Source organism: Strix uralensis, chromosome 2 (genome assembly GCF_047716275.1).
Source record: "Strix uralensis isolate ZFMK-TIS-50842 chromosome 2, bStrUra1, whole genome shotgun sequence".
In the NCBI taxonomy this organism is placed as follows: Eukaryota; Metazoa; Chordata; class Aves; order Strigiformes; family Strigidae; genus Strix; species Strix uralensis.
The window spans coordinates 106163012-106182184 of record NC_133973.1 but is presented as its reverse complement, the minus strand read 5'-3'; the positions used below and the strand labels follow the sequence as shown (position 1 = coordinate 106182184).

Here is a 19173-nt window from a genome sequence, read left to right as displayed (position 1 = left end):
CCTGACTCTAAAAATAACAGACAAAAAGAAGGTTGGACTAATGACAGGCAGAGATTAAGTCAGGCTAGACGTTTAAAGTTAGATTTCTCTTTGATCAATTTATTCAGTCCAAATTTAAGTAACAGTGAAGTTATACAGAGACGTTGCTAAACCAAAGTCTCCACAATGGTATGGACATAGGTCTTGGGAGACATGTCTGTTCCCACCTCTATAACCTCCAGGAAACTCTGGACTTAGCCTCCTCTATTACAGAGCTGTTGACAGATAGTTACATTAAAGATGACATGAAGCATTAAGATGCCACACTGAGGCACATTATTTCTATACCAAAGGCTACACCTATACTAGCAAGATACACAGGGCTGCGTGCATGGATCCTTGGCACTGGCCTGCACACATCAATACTGTTAAGGTTGTGCTTCCTGCTACAGTTTTGGCTGGTGCAAACCCACCTCTCTCCTACACAATGTCTGGGTATAGCTCAAGGAATCGCATAGGCAACAGACATTCCCCAAAGGCAGCTTAAATGCAGCCACCCTGTTTTGGAAAATAAGAGTGCTTAGGTATGGATTTGAAACATGCTGTGCCAACTAACTTCAATGCCAGAGAATGGTCTCTGGTCCATTTTACCTCCTACCATAGGAAGATACACTTAGATAACAAACTTAGCCTCAGATAAACTCTAAACAGAAAGGCAACAGTCCTGATTAAAAAAAACCCCAAAACCCAGGTGTAAAAGCAGTTTGCTGTTGTAAGAGCCTAAGGTAATAAACACTAACATTTGCATTTGACTTAAGGTTTGAATGGCTTAAGTCTGTACTACTCGTTTCATTTAGAAGAGTAAGACAGTAACAAATCTACATTAACATAGATCAAATTTTGCACTGACAGAAGTACTTCTAGCTATCTCTGTTAGAACATTCATCAGCGAAATGTCAAGTTAGCTTCATACCATCATGAACTAAATTCAGTTTTTCAACTTACCATTATCACAATTCTTATATTCCATATTCATTTCCTTACATATGCTGTCTTTTAGCTTTATAATCAAGAACACAGTGGCAATATTATCAAGTAATGAACTAAATGAAGAATGTAGGCATTCTAAACTAAATGTTGGCATTTATCATTCAATATTTGTGATCCTGATTTCAATCTGATGCTTTTCACAGTTTCATTGCCTTATAATACCTAACCATCCTTATAATTTAGGACAACTGGAAGAACAACAGTCCTACTTTTAAAAAATACAACTGCTTATCAAATATTTACAAACATTTTAATTGTCTAGGTTCTGTTTCTTCCATCTGACATTTAACTATTAATGCAGTATAAGACCCTGATAGCCCAAACATGGCCAACTTTGCGTATTAGTGCCATAACTCAATGTACTATGACAATAACACCCTGTCAAAAGCAGCAGTAACAAAGTCAACTAAGGTACCTGGCCTTCATTATGCACAGAAAAGTTTGACAGCTTACTAACAGTTTCTGTTGGACAGAAATCACTGTTTTTGCTTAGCTGATTGTTTCAGCTTTGCTTCTTCATGGGTTCCTCTTCTAATTAAGCTAGTTATGCACCTGCATCAATAACTGTAGATGGAAGCAGGATATTTTCATTAACAGTCAGTATCTATCCAAAATAAATAAAGAAAGAAATGCAGAAAAGACAGTAGCAAAATTAATTGCTGTTTGAGTGCAACTTCTGTAAACCCTTGAAAGTAAAGTAAGTAAATAAATCTATATTGGAAATAGTTCTTGGAGTGGATATCATGGGAGAAGTTATTTTGCCAGACTTGAAAACAGTGACACTCATTTACTATTGATATTACATATTCTACAGTAAATTGATGTGCATGATCTGAGGTGTTTAGTCTTATAAACACCCCCCAAGAGTAATGTCTTTCATCTTTAGCCACATGGGGCATTTGCCATATATTCAGGTTTCTGAAAACACAAAATTAAGTAAATTGTATACACCTACCATTGTCACTGTCTCCTTCAGATGGGATACTGTAGCTAAAGTTGTCCCATGTTTGTGCCTGTGTAAGTGTGTTGAAGGAGATAGGAGGAAGACTGAGGGATGGGTCTGCTGGAGGGGAGTGATAGCCAGTCCAACCGTGGTGGTATAAGGACCGGAGGGGGAATAAAAGGGGGCACAGCATTTCATATATGGCATTAGGATCGTATGGCAATGACAAAGATGTAATTCAAAGGTGATTAATATAAAATGCGTAATTTTTGAGAAAAGAATGAAAGATGGTGCAGAATAAAAAGAACGAAAAGTTATATGTTAGTACTTGCAAATCATACATTGTATGTGCAGTTAAGGCTGTCAAGCTTAGCAAGATCATTGTTAACCGTAGCACTTCACACAACTTATTTAAAACCAAGTTTTAAGAAAAAGTACCCATAGATTTTACATTATAGCCTGATAAAAACCTTCAACCTGTGAATCAGAGGGTAAATATACCAGCTGTGAAGTTTGAGCAATGAAAAGTTCAGAGAATATGAATTTTGGTAATTTTCTGTAACTATGTAATAAGAACACTTCCTCCCCCAAAGACAAAGAAAATTTACACATCTATATGAAAATATTACTACATTACAACTTCCTAGCTGATTTTGACAAGTAGCAACTATATTATCCTTTGGATTCTCATTCTGTTGAAATATGTTCTGTAAATACATGTACTACAGGTGTTTTCCCTTTGTTTTAATACACTTAATAGTACATGCAGTACTACTTCTATTTCTTGCTGACTCCCCCAGCAATAAGTGCAAACCTACAGTGGGCCCACCACCCTAGGAAAGTTCTGGTCCTCTGCACCTTCTATAGACTTTCCAGGGACAAGAACAGACATGCAGTACCTCCAAGTGGTGATCCTGAGTTTGCACCACAAGCCTTGGCAAACCCACACTGTTGACAGTCTTGTAACAAACACAAATTTGGTAATGATCCAATTGGACACCATAAAGTATGCAAAACTGCACATTTCCACAGAAGCTGCAACAGAGTCTTAAGACTATTCACCAGATGACTGTAAGAAGCACGTCATGCCCACAGTTCACGACAACCCATCAACTCATTATGGAGCTAAACTTGCACAGCAATACAGTCCCTATTCTCCATCCATTCTGCCTTCTCTCCTTCATCTAGTCCTGACAACACCTCTTATTTGTTCCTCAAATCCTTCAGCGGGCATTTTTATTCCTTCTCCACCACATCTACTCTGCACTTCTGTCTCCTGTCTTGATTGTGGCAAGGATTTCTGCTCAAGCTTCCTTCAAACTTCCATTTTACAGTGTTTCAGAGCTGGACACTGACATCCTTAAAATACCTCATCCCTGCTTATCTTCAGCACATCATCCACCCTTTCAAAGCTTACCACTGTTTTCCTATTTTCTGAAAATTTAAATCTCTCATTCTCTGTCCTTCACAACAATATCACTCTTTAATGAGCTTTTCCTGTATCTGATCACAATGTTCCTTAGCACTTCTGCCACAATATTATGAACTCACTCATTTCTTGGTTTCCTACATATATTTCCATGTTTTATCTACTGGATCCCACACACAAGCAATATTCATGCTCCTCAAACTAAACCGGAGATTATAAACTATCTCTACTCTAAATGCTAAACCATACCCCTAAATCGATTTAAGATTACTGTGTAGATCAAAAAGCAGCTAAAACCATTTAATATTAGAAGAAAGTCCAAAGTAAAGTTTCAGTAAGCACAGAAAGTCCCTATTTTATACCATTCCAAATTAATAATCATAAGGAACTTAATCACATACTTTCTCCTTCCCACAATTCTAGAATCTGTATTAACATGATGATAATTCAGACAGCATTGTATAAAACTTCACCTTAAACAACTGCTTCACACTCAACTGTTCAAGAGCTCTCTCTCTCTTTAGCCATGCCTTTTTCCAAAGCCAGTTCACTGCTTTTTGGCTATTGGGACACCAGATCAGCTGAATCTGAGAGTCAGCACAACTTAAACTCCTGAGCAGAGTCAACACTGGGTAACAGAATACAGACTTATGGCAAATAGTAAACAGTCTTTAATTGTGCTGGGAATTAAGATTCTCATTATTGTCCAAAGTACACAGATAATGCTATTAGGGAACAAAACAAATGGAAGGAACAAATATCCAGAGATTAGAAAAACAGTAACATACACTCAAAAGAGGGAAAAATACTGCCAAGTTCTAATGATCATTATGTGTTCCAACAAACTTGAAAGACAGTGACACAAGCATGCCCACAAATACTAATGTTGTGCTACAAATCTTCTACAGGTTATCAAAAATAAAGACACTAGATTCACAAGTATCTAAGTAAACAGTTGCAAGGGAACAACTTTTCACTTTGCGATACAAACTAATCTGTGATTTTGTCAGTGCTTCTTTTAGCCTCTGAAGTTACAAATTTTTTGTTTGTTTGTGTTGCTGTCACCTTGTTCAGCAGAAACTATGAAACACAGTGACCTCAAAATGGCACATAGCAAAAGCAAAAAAAATTCTTGAGTACTGCAAGATGTATTAGTAGATGTTCAGGCTTCAAGGTGTTGCATAGTAAAGATACCATGGCAAGAACTTTGCAACACTCAGTTTCGGCAATTAGCACACCTCTTAATGTTTTAATCAACTCATGAATCAAACACAAAGAGTTTAAATTTATTAAGTATTTTGAGTGATTCCTTTTCAGAGAGCAAAAACACTTCCCAAGAGCAAAACTATGGTACTAAGAAAACTTGTTATTACTGGTTCTTTTCAATAGTAATTTTTCAAGGTTTTCAAAATCAATGTGAATTTGAGAAGCCCGTACTCTATAAGTATTTAAAATACAGGAGGAAATATTCTGAAAAATTAAAAAATCCCCTCTCTTTTTACTTTCTATGTAAACACCTGACCCTTGCAAAGAATCTGTCAAGAAGTCAAAATGCATTAATTACATTTCAAAACATTAAAACATTTTCTTTGGGTACGATGTCAGCCATCAGATATAAATTTTCCCAGTGTTTTGCCTAGTTTTAAAATGAAAGAATAAAAGGACCTCCAGTCCTGAACACATATCAGTATGTACTAACACAGAAGTTTAAGTCACTGTGGTTTATCCTCTGGAAGCACTTCCATTTGTGTGTGTACTTCAAAAAACTAGAATCCTTACCAGAAGTCTAGAACAGTTTACTTTCACCTTTCCAAGAGACATAAATCACCATGAAACGATGGGCGGTGGGTGGGGGGGGTGTGAGTCAAATAGAAAGCAACATTCCTTTAAAGTAGATGAAAATAAACACATTGCAAATAAACTCTCAAATTTCAGAAAAGTATGGTTGCATATATTTTCATTGTAAGTTTGCCACTATTTTTTCCACAGAGCATGACATACACATTTTAGTTAGAATACTTTAATGTTCTTTTAATATTGCCTTAGATTTAAAAGATTTACAGAAGCAAGCAATTCAAATGGAAGCTCTAACGGTCTTAAATAGCTAAATAGCTAAAATAATTTCCACTGAGTTTTAAGGTTTCCCCCAAGGGCCATGAACAACTTAAATGAAAAAAGCTATTAAAAGAAACTACAAACAGAACTGAAAAACTTTCCTGGATCACAGAATTGCTGGACCCCTAGACTACCTGAGCTCTAGGGCAATAAAGTAGTCTATAATTAACAGGTACAAATTCAAACAGTGACAGGATGGTTCAAACTCACACAGAAATTGCACAAATTTTTGAAGGAAATACAGTGAAGAAACTAGAGACATGGCAACCTAACGAGCTTTAATGGGAAAAACATGCAGGACTCACAAACATGCCAGTGTTTTCGGTCACGACTACTATCTGTAAATTATTCTTGTGTTAGCAAAACAAACTTTAATACTACTTTTAGAGTAATTCTAGAGTGGGAGCAGGAGAGGAAACAATATGCAGCTTCACTACTCCTTTGCAAGGTTTCATTTTGTTACATTGTGCTACATAGCTAATATGCTGCCTTTTTATCTGAAGTTGGACCTGAAGTTTTCCTATTGCCAAATTCCCCTGTCTTACCATGGTAAAAATTTAAGGTAATACGACTGAAACTGAATGTGATGAGGTGAAAGATTGTGCAGTAATGGCTCTAGCTTGGTAACTCTGTAGTGTACAATATGGGAAGGAAAATAAATTCAGATTATCAAGTTTTCTGCAACCCACAGCTGTGACCAAAGAACACTATAGTATTAGCATACACAAAGCGATTCAAATATGTGAATTTGAATTGGTACAGTGCAGAAAATCAACAGATTATAACCAACTGAATTTGGTATTTAATGAGTTTATACACAGGTGCAATATAGTCAGGGAAGAACTGCCCAGTCTTCCTAGAAATCCTCTAAAAAAAAGATTCACTGGTCTATTTAGCCCCGACCTATTACAGTCATTAAGTACAGGACATCTTGGTGCACTGATATACCAAGATTCGGAAGGGCACGTTAAGCTAACACTTGAACAAGGAGTCACTGTCTGGCATTCCTTCCCATAACTACTTCCAGTCCCCGGCTGCGGATTTCACCGGCAGCTCACCAGAACACAGGCTACATCCCTTGAAAGCAGCAACACAGCACAGGCCCATTTGCCTTCACACATCTTTCTCCTAACAGTGTTATCGTAATGTTGCCACTGAACTGTGGCATTATTCAATGCTTTATATTTTCCAAATCTTGAAAGGACCCATTTGTTCATCATTTAAGCCATACTTTAAATATATAGAGTAAAAACAGTCTCTAGAGCATCAGGAATAGAGCCAGAGTTTCATAGTCCAACAAACCAAGAAATGCAGCTGAACAGATCTGTCAAACTGTATATCATAACTACATGAGAAATTTAAAACATCCTCTTCATGAAACAAGAGTGGTTCAACACCATTTCTCTGTTTTTTAAAACTTTTTTAAAAAACACCCCCCACAAATCTATGGGTACAATTTCTTAAACATTCAAATGTGAAATTGCTGCCATTATTGCCAAGATACTTTGTTATGGAAAGTACAAGCTTGTAGTGGTTTACCAGCATTTGATTAAAAGCATTTGTGGTGAATGCAAGAAACCAGAATTAGTCTTAGGACTCTGAAACATACTGAAAAACCTACGGTTATTCTTTAGAGGTGATGTGATATGACTTAACAATACTGACTACCTCAGCATGGAGAATATAAAAACTGAGTTTAATCCTGTAGCTAATCCTATTTTTAAGGGAAGCCCTCAAATACATCAACAGGGGTTTTTTGGCAGGGGTTGTGATTTTTTAATAAACAAACTGCTACTTGTCAAAAGATTGATGGTTATGCAGATTTAGTGCATTGCAAATACATTAAACTCAGCTGCTGGCTGAAGTAAACATCTAATCTTCCTATAATGCTTGATCCTTACACAAGCATAATTACTGAAAGATGCATTGCAATGAGCAATTTTCAGAGCAATGCATAAGCATTTTCCAAACAAGCCTAGTTATTCACATATATTATTCAACTAAATCTAAACTATATTACTACGTACCAATTAAGCAAAAATCGTATTTCCATTAGTGTATCAGCACAGATGACATCTATGTATACATGTATAAAATATGTATATTTATATACATACACACATAGTTTTTGAACATACATACATATGATTTTATGAAGCATTTAATTTATTAGTAAGGGATGAAAATTGATCCATATATAATGTGCCAAATACATACTTGTTACAAATTCAATCTTGATTCAAACCTATAACCTAAAAATGTTCTAATTTTCAACTGTTGAACAGAAAATGTTTCATCACGGCTTTCTTAAGTGAAAAAAATGGATATTTATTAATAACACAGATTAAAAAAAAAGAGAAAGTACACACAAATTGGTTAAGTTTCTTTCCCACATTACCTGATCGTGGCTTCAGGCCAAAAGGAATTGTGGTGTTTGTAGTAGGAGACATTGTTGGACTTTTATCCTTGTTCTGTGTAATTCAAGAACATGAATCTAAGTAAGAGTGACATCCAAAATATCTCAGCACAACTGGCTATATAAACTGCAAAAGTTAACAGTACTGTATACTACAACTATTCCACTACAACATAGCCTCAAACCTATGATCTCCCTTTTTTATTGCATCCTATTCCATTGCTGGAAAAGATGAGTTTCTAACCAAAGACTGCAAGATACTCCCCCTAGTTATAAAGTAACCTCAATTATTTCTCAGTTTTCTCCCACAGAAAATATGAAGGGAAAAATCTCCGTAAGGTTCTCCCTACAGTTTCCCTTTTGATCTGCTGCTGAGATTCACACTGTGAAAGCGATAGGATCAATAAAATCAGATTCCTCTCTGAAAACTTGTCAAGGACATGACACAACTGTGCAAAAAGAAATTGCACTGAAATCAACAGAAGCTCTTGTGGAACAAGGAAGAGTCAAAAAAAGAACATGTGGCAGAACAAACAAAATGTAAAAAATTAAATGTTTTATACTAAACTACATAACTCAGAAACAAGCTTATCAGAAAGTATACTTTTATACCCTAGTAAATCCTTAACATGACAAGAATAAACCACAGGCCAAATAAACCACATGGCCACTACTGATGAGCTCAGTCATATTTTCTGTGATATTCAATTACATGTTTCATTTATTATATGAACCACTCATATAAAACATATAAGAGACAAACAAATGGCACTACCATCTTACCTCACCGTGAGAGGTCTGCCCACTTGTATTCCAAACAATTAGATCATTCTGTGTGTTTGGAAAAGAAAAAAAAACAAACAAAACTATTTCAGCAACTGTATTAGTGATACACCACAACAGGATATTGTACTCATGATACTCAGATACACATTAATACATAATTTTTTTTTCAGCAATTTTTTTGGAAGCAATTAATTTTCATGAATAATAAATACTTTTATTGCTAGTTGAACAGCATTTTTAAAAACCTTGTGGAAATTATTCAAACAGATTTGTCATTCATTTTTTAGTTACAATCCTAAGTGATTACAACTGCATAAGATTTTAATGTTTGTTGGTTCAAATGCAGAATCCAGTTTTGTTTCACAGATTTTGTAATTAAACTATCACCAAGAGTTTAATATACAAATACAGATTTTTAATATAGATTTGAAGAGAGAAGTATTCCGCAAGCAATTCATTTTATAATTGCAATATAACATACCTTTTGTTACCAGTTCTGCTAAATTGGAAACATGTAAATCACGTTAATAAATATGAAACACAATCATTAATTCTGCATCAATTACAACTCGGTCAGCAGAAACACAGCTGGCATAAATAAAAATGAATTATAATTCAATTCAAAATAACGTCCTTAGGGCCAATTTTTTTTTAATCAGTAAAAAATGACAACAAAAATAAAAGACAGCACTTGGAACGCTTGGTCACAGAGCTTTCCAAAAGTTAGCAAGATGGGAAGGAAGATTACACACCCATTTTGCTTCACGACCTTTCTTGGCTACTTTTCAAGCTTGAAAAAATTCTTCAGCTTTAGACATCTTTCATAACATTACCTCAACTACTATATTACCTAGAATAAACAGAAAGAAATCTTACTCATCTGATCCTGCCACCTCTACCTGAGGACTCACACGCTTGAGCACTCCTGTGCTCAGGGACTATGTTCTTGTGACAGACCTCCTAGTTATGCCTACATTGCAGGTCTAATCTCTCTCTCAGCATGCAGGTCACAAGTCAGAATTTTGAATTTATGCTAAATTGAATTAATTTAGTAACACAAGTAGTAACACAAGTGTTTACTGTACCTACAGTGAATGTAGGATGATTAAAAACTTGCTCCTGCAAGATGTGTTTCCATTTCATGGAATGTGCCTAGTGCTTTCACCTGCATAACCCTGTCCAGATCAGGCCTTCCACAAGTGTTTAGGAAGATTTATTTCTTCTTTTTAAAAGGTTCTTAAAAGTGAATCAGCAGTGTTCTTGTTAAACAGTTCATCAAAACACAAAGAACACACATTTTGACACTGAATTAGCCTTATCTGTTAATCTCAGCAATATAGTAGGAACTGTTCCAAATAAAGTGTGGTAACCCCAACATACAACAATGTAACAAAAGAGATGAAGCAACTCAATTTTTTTGAATTTGATATTTTAAAGAAAAAACAAAGACAAAATTAAGACTAACAAAGTCACAAGGATATCATAGGAATATTTGAAGGTAAGGATGGTTATACATAAGAATACTTGAAAAGCATCAAGATAAACCAGATTCAATCTATGTCTGGATAAGATAGACCATATTAAGGTACTACCAGACAGAACATTATATAATTTTGTTCTCAGAATCTTCTTGCAAGAGCAGTCACAAAAATCCCTATACAAACAAGTTCTGAAGTAATAACATAGGCATCAAATATTTAAATTAGATTTTTTACATAGTTCTTTCTGGATCACTGCAATCTACACAAAACTTAAAATATATTTTAAACTTTAAAACTAGCATCTCAACCTATATACACTCTGTTTGCAATATTAATCATATTAAAAATACTGCTGTTAAAAACTTAGCAGCTTATATAACTACAGGAGTATTTGGGGTAAGAGGAAAGAGGAATCAGGTGTTTCATTTTATTGAAGATCGAACTTTGAGGTGACTTATTTTTTGCAAGGGAATGCAACCACTGAAACTACTATAGTTTTTACTGGGAAAAAAGAAGACTTTTATTAAACTTCATTCCATCAGTTTTTTCCTGAGACATAGGTCTTACTCAACTTCCCATTTACAGCCAAACCTTGAGATTCATGCTAAGGCAAAAAAAAACCCCAATGGGGCCTAAACCCACTATAATCTCCACACACAAATTGACAGAATGAAACGATCCATCCCAAGTATTTCCACATTTATTGTATCTAGACATCTCCATACCTGACTCAATGACCATTTTTCACCCTGTTCACAAGTTCTTATTTCAGGCTTTGATTTCTCCATAATCAACTCCCTCCTCCTCTGAAATTCCAGTTCCTCTTCAGCATTTTCCCTCTGTAAGATAAATAACTCTTTAGACTGTGTATCACTGGAAATAATGAATAGAAATGATCTTTTTTTGCATAACATTACATCAAAAGTATTTCTTACAAATACTGTGATGAAAAGTGAACGAAGAAGTAAGCAGATACTATATACTTGCAGTTCCAGTGCTAACAGATAGATAATGTAAACCTAAACAAAGTACTTCATAAAGAATACCAGTTCACCAGTCAGGATACAGATCGAATAATAAGCAGCATGTATCATACTATAAAACTCCAAGTCATACTTTATATACTCTCTGTAACTATAGTGACAGTGCTCTAGGAAAACACTGATTTTAGTTTACAAACAATTTTTGGGTTATCCTTAATGAAGGTACGTACTGTTTTCCTACACCAGAACAAGGACATAGTGGGGTGGGATGGTAGACAAGTATGCATAGCTGAGATATGAAGTGGCATACATGAAAGGTGCACACAGGGGGAAAAAAAACCTAAGATGAAAAAGTAACTGATAAACCCAGAATTTTGTATATACACATATAAAATGTTCCATAAAAATGTTAAAGAAGAATTAGTTTTGTCCTCCAGTCTACTAAATTTTTCCCTGCCCTACTTGGTAGATTAATAATTGATGAAATTGTTGTCTCATTTCCTGTCTTCCCCCCCAAAATATTTTTGTAATAATACACTCATTAACATACCTGACCAAGGGAAGACATCTCCATCTGCATTTGACCGCTATGTATAAAGATAAACAAATGCAAATATGTGATACATTGTGTGGAAACGTGAATATGATGAATCTAACAAATGCATTATTTTTTTCTAAAAAAGGTAGATAAACACACTTTACTGTAGACTCCTGAAATTCTAAAGCTCTTGCTGGTTCCATGGGATACAGATTCACACCACTGCTGTCTGAAATATCCATGCTTAATCTGCAAGGTTTGAAATAAAAATATTGCACTGGGGTATAGCTTTGGTAACCATTCTGTATTTAATTTCAAACAGATGGATAAATGAAATACTTTTATAGTCATGGTTTTAACCTGCTCAGTGTTATCTCTTAACTTTTTGAAATGCCTCCTTGTTGTTTCACTGTCATCAGTTCAGTAGAAGCAATGTTAATGCTTTTATCTGCAAAATGTCACCCTGAGCAATACGTTGTATCAAAGCGGAAGGACCTGTTTACCTCCAACAACCATGACATTATCTAGAAGACTGTAGATTTCTATATCCAACCTCTGGCACCCTGTGTTTAAATAGAAGCCACAGCCCTGGTTAGATATTCAATTTAATTTACAGTAGATGAAAATAAAGCTGTGCAACGATAAATTCACAACAGACAATGATCTGAAAGAAAGCAGTGAATATAGGAAAGGGAATATGGGAATCTGAAGCCAACATCTGAAAATACTGAGAAAGGTTGAATCTGAAATCTTTTTCCTTTTCAGAACTGAAACGCTTCTTATGTGCACATAGGACATGTAGATTTGAAACGCCGCAGAACACTAGGACAACAGTAACTGAACAAGCATTTTACAAGTTTAACAGTCATATCTGTTAGCAAAAATAGCTCCAATTGATATGCTCTACACTAAACTCTAGTCAGTGCATGTTAGGTGTCTCAGCATCACCTACTGTTTCAGCCCCCACAATGGTTTCTAACTCCTAAATGGCCCTCAGTGTTTGATAAGGATAATTCTGGGTAAAGTTAAGTTATTTCAACTAGGTTATCATCACTAGGTGATTAGAGTTATACTGATGCATAAAGGAAACCTCTTTGGGGAAAGTTATAATTTTTGACATGCTCTAAGTTAAATGTACATGAAAGCTTTTGTGCATCTTAAACTAAGGAGCAATGGAAGCATTTAAATTACTTTGTGGATCTGGATAAAGACTCAAAGACTATTCAGTATGAAAACCAAAATTTTCCCTCACACTGCTTTACGTAATGCAAGTATATAACAAACTGCCATGTAATCCAACAATTACAAAAGAAATTATGAAGAACCCATGGCCCGTAGGACTGAAAGTCTACAGCATCATTTAGCAAGTGTTAAACACCCAGGTATATCTTCCTGGATAAGTCTGGATGTTAACATACAGGAGACATACATTGAAAAGCCTATATAGTGCTCAGTAAATTAAAAATAAATATTCATATTTTAATGTTAGAAAAAGGAAGCGCAGACACAACAAAACCAACACTATGCAAAAAGTAGAAAAACAGACATGCATGACATGATTAGCCATTTTTAAGACACATTTCATTAGTAACTAGTACATTAGTAACACCAGTGTTACTAATGAAAGCACATCTGAATATGCATGTAGAAACAGATTAATTTTCTGTATTTTATTGCCCTTTTTAATTTAATAAGAAAAACTAAATATGTTGGAAATATTGGGACAATATTTGACAAAAAACAAAATGACAACATTTATAAGGCTAACAACTAAACTTTTTTTAATGTCGCTTTTTTCAAACCAGACTGTCTCCTTTTTTAATTACAACACTTCTCCTCCCACAAAGTGACAGACCTCATATGAGATGGAGAAGCAATGGTGTACTATCTCACAGAAACCACAGAAGCTAAAAGGTTTCCTAATTTATATGACTTTTTATTAAGCAAAAATACTTGCAATTCAAGTATTTAGTATATGATTCAAGAATTCAAGTATTCTTTACATGATTCTAAATAAAGCCAGATAATTGTCTCTAGAAGTGAATTTCTGTCCAGTACAAAGGTCTGCTAGGTGAAAAAGCAGTGTCAAAATGCACATCTAAACTAAAAGAACAGCATAGTTGCAAGAACAAATGGCTACAGTAAACTGGCCAAGGGAGGAAGCAGAAACAAGGATACTTAAAGCTGGAAGTGACAAGAAGGTTTCTAGTCTTCAGAGAAATGAAGCTGTAAACTAGCTACCTCACAGAAGTAATGAAGAAAAATGAGTTACCTAGTTTTGAAATTAATTTTATCAATTTCTGAAGGTGATTACACAATGAAAAGCAATAGCAAGCATACGGACAGAACGACCTACACCACTTATCAGTCCTTTTTAGTAGGATAAGCATTTATTTTCTTTTAAATACTTATTCCTTTGTTTATTCACAGATCCAGAGTCATTCCACCTGACTTTCGCCACTTAAAATAAGCAGCTAAATTGGAAAATCTTGCCTTCTGTAGTCAGGGTAAATCCAAGCAACTTTCTCCTTTTGATTTCAGAGGGAGACTACAGAAACTCCATGACTAATTCAGCCACCTCCTTTATGAGCTCCACTGAGTTGGGATGAAGCCGGGCCAGAAGAACTTCTCCTTTCTTACAAAATACACCAAGCATGAATAAGTGGAGGAGAGTTCATAGTCCCTAGAAGAAATGTGACCATCCTAGACAAAACTTCAGAAAATCACAGTAGTGTACACAAGATGAATGGTTAAGGGGTGTGTTCACCTCTAACTTTAGGTTTCTTTTATACCTGAAATCCTTCTTAATTTACTGGGAATCTTGTCTAGATACTCAGAGAGAGAATGCAAGTTTCCTTCTTAACTACCTAAGTGTCTCCTGAAAAACATCAGTATGCTAACAAAGAACTTCATAACTCCAAAGAACATTCAATTATCAGTTAAAAAAACGTTCTAAAGTCATTCACAAAAATTTTAAATACGTTATCGCATCAGCTATTGTAAGCATACCTGTTGGGATCCTGTAATAAATCTACTGCTTCTCTTAGTTGTTCTATCATTGCTATATCAATAGCTTGTTCTTCCGATAAATTTATTCTATAACAGAAAACAAAAACATTCAAAAAAATAGGTACAACAGCAGTCAACAAGGGTAGTCTGAATTTCCATTTGAGCTGTGTTTTTCAACTGGCATGCAAACAATATAGAGAGGAAAAAACAGCCTCTGTGCACACTAGTATATGCTGAATCCATAGAAACAGTTTATTCTGAAAAAATTCTCCAGCACTTTGTCCTTAAAGCCCCACAACCTAATACATGCATACCATAAACAATTGTGATGAACTAAAACTTTTAGCATTCAATTAAACAGACTGACTTCTAAACTTGAAGATTTATTTACCAATATTTGGTTATTAACCGCAGTCATCACAAGTATTTTAACATAAGTACTAAATAAAACAATTCTTTTAATGGACCACCATGCTTTCTTTTCAACATTTGTAATTGTTTTCAGGGTTCAGAAACACGATCTCCTGCCAATAAGGCTCTTTTAGAAAGTACTTATTCAGCCCTTCCTTCAATTTTTGTTTTTAAATCATATAGGACTCCACTGTTCTGATGAGTGACAACTTTACAGCACACTGTCATGTTAAATCTCCTTTTCTTATGCACTCGCCTCAACAACTGATGGTCACTTGCTCTGCTCTTGAATTAATGTCTATGAATTAATGATTGCTTTAGGGTTAAAATTATGACAAAATAAGAAAAAGACTGCGGGATTTTTTCCAATTGAATTAAATATTTTAAACATACATTAAATCTAGATCTTACAAGTTTTGACAAAATCCTTTTTTACCAATGTCACTAACAGAGTAAATATCAAAACACCTAATTAAAAAGCTTGTATTCTACACAGGTAAAAAATATTTAAATGTTATTGGTGCATACATATTAATTAGTTGTAATATACCATCCACTCTATTTGGCAATAATGTGTAAAACATTGAGCACACACAAAGTGCAAGTCTGTGCTTCTGTCGTGCCTTCAAGTCTACAAAATTAACTGATAAGAAAATGCCAGTTCTGGTCAATCTAATTAAATGACACAGCTAATTGCTTATAGTTACATAAAAAATACTTACATTTCGTCTGTTTGCCATTGTGTGTCCTCTTCTATTCTCAGTAATTCATCACACTCTGCTGCTCTGCTCTGTAAGCAAAGTGATATTGAGAACTGAACTTTGCAATTAAGTAGGCAGATAAATTTTGCTTTCAGACTCAGCACTGACCTAATTTATGTAACAGTTTAGGGTGGCTACTTGGAGCAAACTAACACTTCTGTGCCACTCCTCACTCTACCCCCTTTTAAGATACTGATTACAAGATCTTCTAGTCACCGTTCAGATTTTATTGAGGTCAACAGCCCTTACCTTCCTTTAATGGTAAAAAGAAAGTCAAGCAGCATGAGAATTCTTTATTCTATGTCCCAGATTTCATTTGTGCCTTGCTGGTGTATGCAAAGAATGCTTCAGTTAAGCACGACCCTAATTCTCCTCTTACTTGCTCTCCTACCACAGCCAGATTTGTTTACAGAGCAAGGAAATTCCAAATCTGAAAACAGTAGCAATTATGTACTTCATAATTATTAACATGATCCCTACTTGACAATTTTAACAGCCATGAATACATTTTAAAAGAAATCAGAGCAAAAACTGGGTGCAAGAATTCATATCAGTCAGCCAGTTATTTTGGGTTCAATCTAGGCATAAATTAGAGCTCCCACTCTCCTACCTCTAACAATGAAGTGCTAGTTGTTAGAAAACTTGACCCTTTCTTGTACGTTTCCATTTAGTGCTTTGCAATTTTCTTTTCTCTCTCATCTCAGATAGGCAGGAGCACTGAAGTAGTTCAGCAACCAGTTAAGACAGAAGCTCTCTGAATGGATGTACATTTGTACTAGTAGATAATAAACAGCAGAAAACAGAGAGGCTTATCCTCTTGTGTCATGTGTTTGGCACATCAGTCGCATCACCCTGTACCAATAAATGCTATCCAACTCTGCCAGATGTGTCACTGGGGAGTGTACCAGCTTCTCCAACATTCTCCAGATGGCCCATTTCCCAATAACAATCCCCAGTAGAATGATTAAATCCATTCTTTTTTCTTTTTCTTCTCCTTACAGGAATGAAGTACATGATTTTTTCCGTAAGAAGGGCACATATCATTAAATGACAAAAATGAAGCACTTATTCTAGAAGGTGATCCTCAATCTCCAGACATAACTATATAGGTAAGATAAATAAAGCCATAGAAATTAGGGCTAACATTTGAAAAATTACAGAATCCTCCAAGCCTAAACTCCTCTTTTGCACTGCAAGCTATACCGATTTTATGTATGGTTTGGTTAACCAGAATTTCAATTTTAGAATACCCCTGCTGTCCCAAAAGGCATTTTAATACATGACTAAATATAAACCAAAGAACACAATACTCAGAAATCCATACAAGGAGGAAAATGCCCTGAGTTGAAAATCTTCTGAATAAAACGGATGTACTACCTGTTCAAGTCACCAACTGCTGATCTGAACTGCCATAATGTTAAGATGATATCAAAATTAAAAGAAGTTAAACTGATCACTCTGGCAATATTCTTATACTGAAACTCAATACAGTAACCTAGTATTTCACTGAATCACTGTCTGCAACACATTATTTTAGATATTATCTTATTGTGATAGAGGACATTCCCCAGGGAACAGTCTTCAAATGGCACATTACTGAAAATCAAGAGGATGAAGTGAGAAGAGCAAGGAAAGGAAATACAAAGTATATACATAATACAATGTACAGTCAGCTTCAGATGTGTGTACCCCTTTGTCAGGGGAGGATGAAAGTACCTAGTTCATTCACCTCAAATGTGCACACTTGCTGAAAATTTGTATGCAGGAAACTCACAATGATTCATTAACATTTTAACTATCAAAAATACTACTAATAATAACATTTTAACTATCTAAAAAAAAATCCCTCAAACTTTTTCTAGTATAAAAGTCACAAAAGAACAAGCCACTATAAGATAACCTGTAGTGTCCTAAACATCCAGCAATTATAAATAACTCTTCCTAATAATCAACACTATTGAATTCACATTTGTATCTGTAAATAATAAAAAGTAATAAGCAACATGTATTTACTATGTAAATAAAGTTTTCTGATAACTACATGTATTCAGTAACTATGAAAGGGAAAAAAAGTTGTTTGTTTTTCCCCTTTGTTTTTAAATGCTAGTCCTCTGTGGATGCCACCTCAAAGACTCTGCAACTAACTGAAGATCTGCAAGAGTTTTGTTGCTAGAAAATACAAAAGACTGCTCAAATAAAAAGATCTTTTGCAGAACCATAAATCTGTTTCCAAGGAGCTGAAAGGCCACATCCTTTCTCTTCCCACTGTTACTTCCTAGCATGTTTTTTCCTATAAGGAATCAAAGATGGAAGTGATACAATGCCTCTTTGCACCCCTTAAAAATCTCTACAGAAGGAGAAAATAAGTTTTAAAATATCCATACTAGATAATCCCTTCTGGCCTATATATAAATCAAGAGGAGACATCACATCCACAGGAATGCTACAAAATACTACTACTTCTCAAATATCTCTGCATTATAAAGGATCTTCCAAAAGTATCCAGCAAATAAATTTTCACAGAAAAAACCCCACTTTCTCAAAATTTCTCTAGAATCTTTCAAAAGCTCCTCAGTCTACCTAACTACATTTAATTCATACATTCATCAGGCAGTTCTTGCTATATAATAATGCAAATGAATTTCATGAGTTACCACACAACAGCTATCAATAATGATTCGTAGTACATTTCTATGGATTCTATTACAGCCTTGTCAGACATGTATTCTAGACATACTCCACTAAACCTAATGTCACAAATAGAAAAAAATGAGTAAATGACAATACGAATGGGGAAAATATAATTTAAAATAGGCAAAAAGGCACAACAGAACACTTTCTAAAAAGTCATTCATTTTGAAAAACAGTTCAAAAACAAAGCACATCTGATAGTTCCCCGACAAGAAGCCATATGCCAGGGAGATGCCACATGACTGATAAGTAAGTACTCATTAACCATGACAGAAAGACAAGAGTTAATACTTTCAAACGGTTAAGCAACTATCTATGACTTGTAAACAAGCAATCCAGAGCACCAGTGTTCAGTTATGAACATCTTAAAGAAACTAAAGTGGCACCCAGACCTTTACATACAAAAAAGACTGACAGGTATAAACTCAACATTTCTTATTGTGGATAACCTGTGTTTTCTTACAGATGTCATTAAATACACATGCACATATATGTTTTGTTATACACACAAACATACACGTGATTATTCGAAGGCACTTTCCTATCACCTATAGCATCTACAAGGTTCATAACAGAATCAG

The 19173-nt window shown here is 35.0% G+C and overlaps 1 protein-coding gene across 8 annotated transcripts in view; it reads right to left on the bottom strand.

Annotated features, from left to right (window-relative positions):
- Nucleotides 1-19173, bottom strand: part of LRCH1 (leucine rich repeats and calponin homology domain containing 1) — a 135458-nt gene that overhangs the window by 29766 nt on the left and 86519 nt on the right. For 4 of the 8 annotated variants that reach the window (XR_012627652.1, XR_012627656.1, XR_012627655.1 and 1 more), the window contains exons 10-17: nt 15863-15930; nt 14730-14816; nt 11880-11969; nt 11733-11769; nt 10925-11038; nt 8716-8763; nt 7915-7987; nt 1985-2089 (exon numbers count right to left, since the gene is read on the bottom strand). Coding sequence is in view for 3 of the 8 variants with exons in the window: in XM_074859650.1 (XP_074715751.1) it covers nt 1985-2089; nt 7915-7987; nt 8716-8763; nt 10925-11038; nt 11733-11769; nt 11880-11969; nt 14730-14816; nt 15863-15930 (622 nt within the window). In the remaining 5 variants the exon portion in view is untranslated. The remainder of the gene's footprint in view (nt 1-1984; nt 2090-7914; nt 7988-8715; nt 8764-10924; nt 11039-11732; nt 11770-11879; nt 11970-14729; nt 14817-15862; nt 15931-19173) is intronic. The other 4 variants (XR_012627654.1, XM_074859651.1, XR_012627653.1 and 1 more) reach the window with 2 other exon arrangements.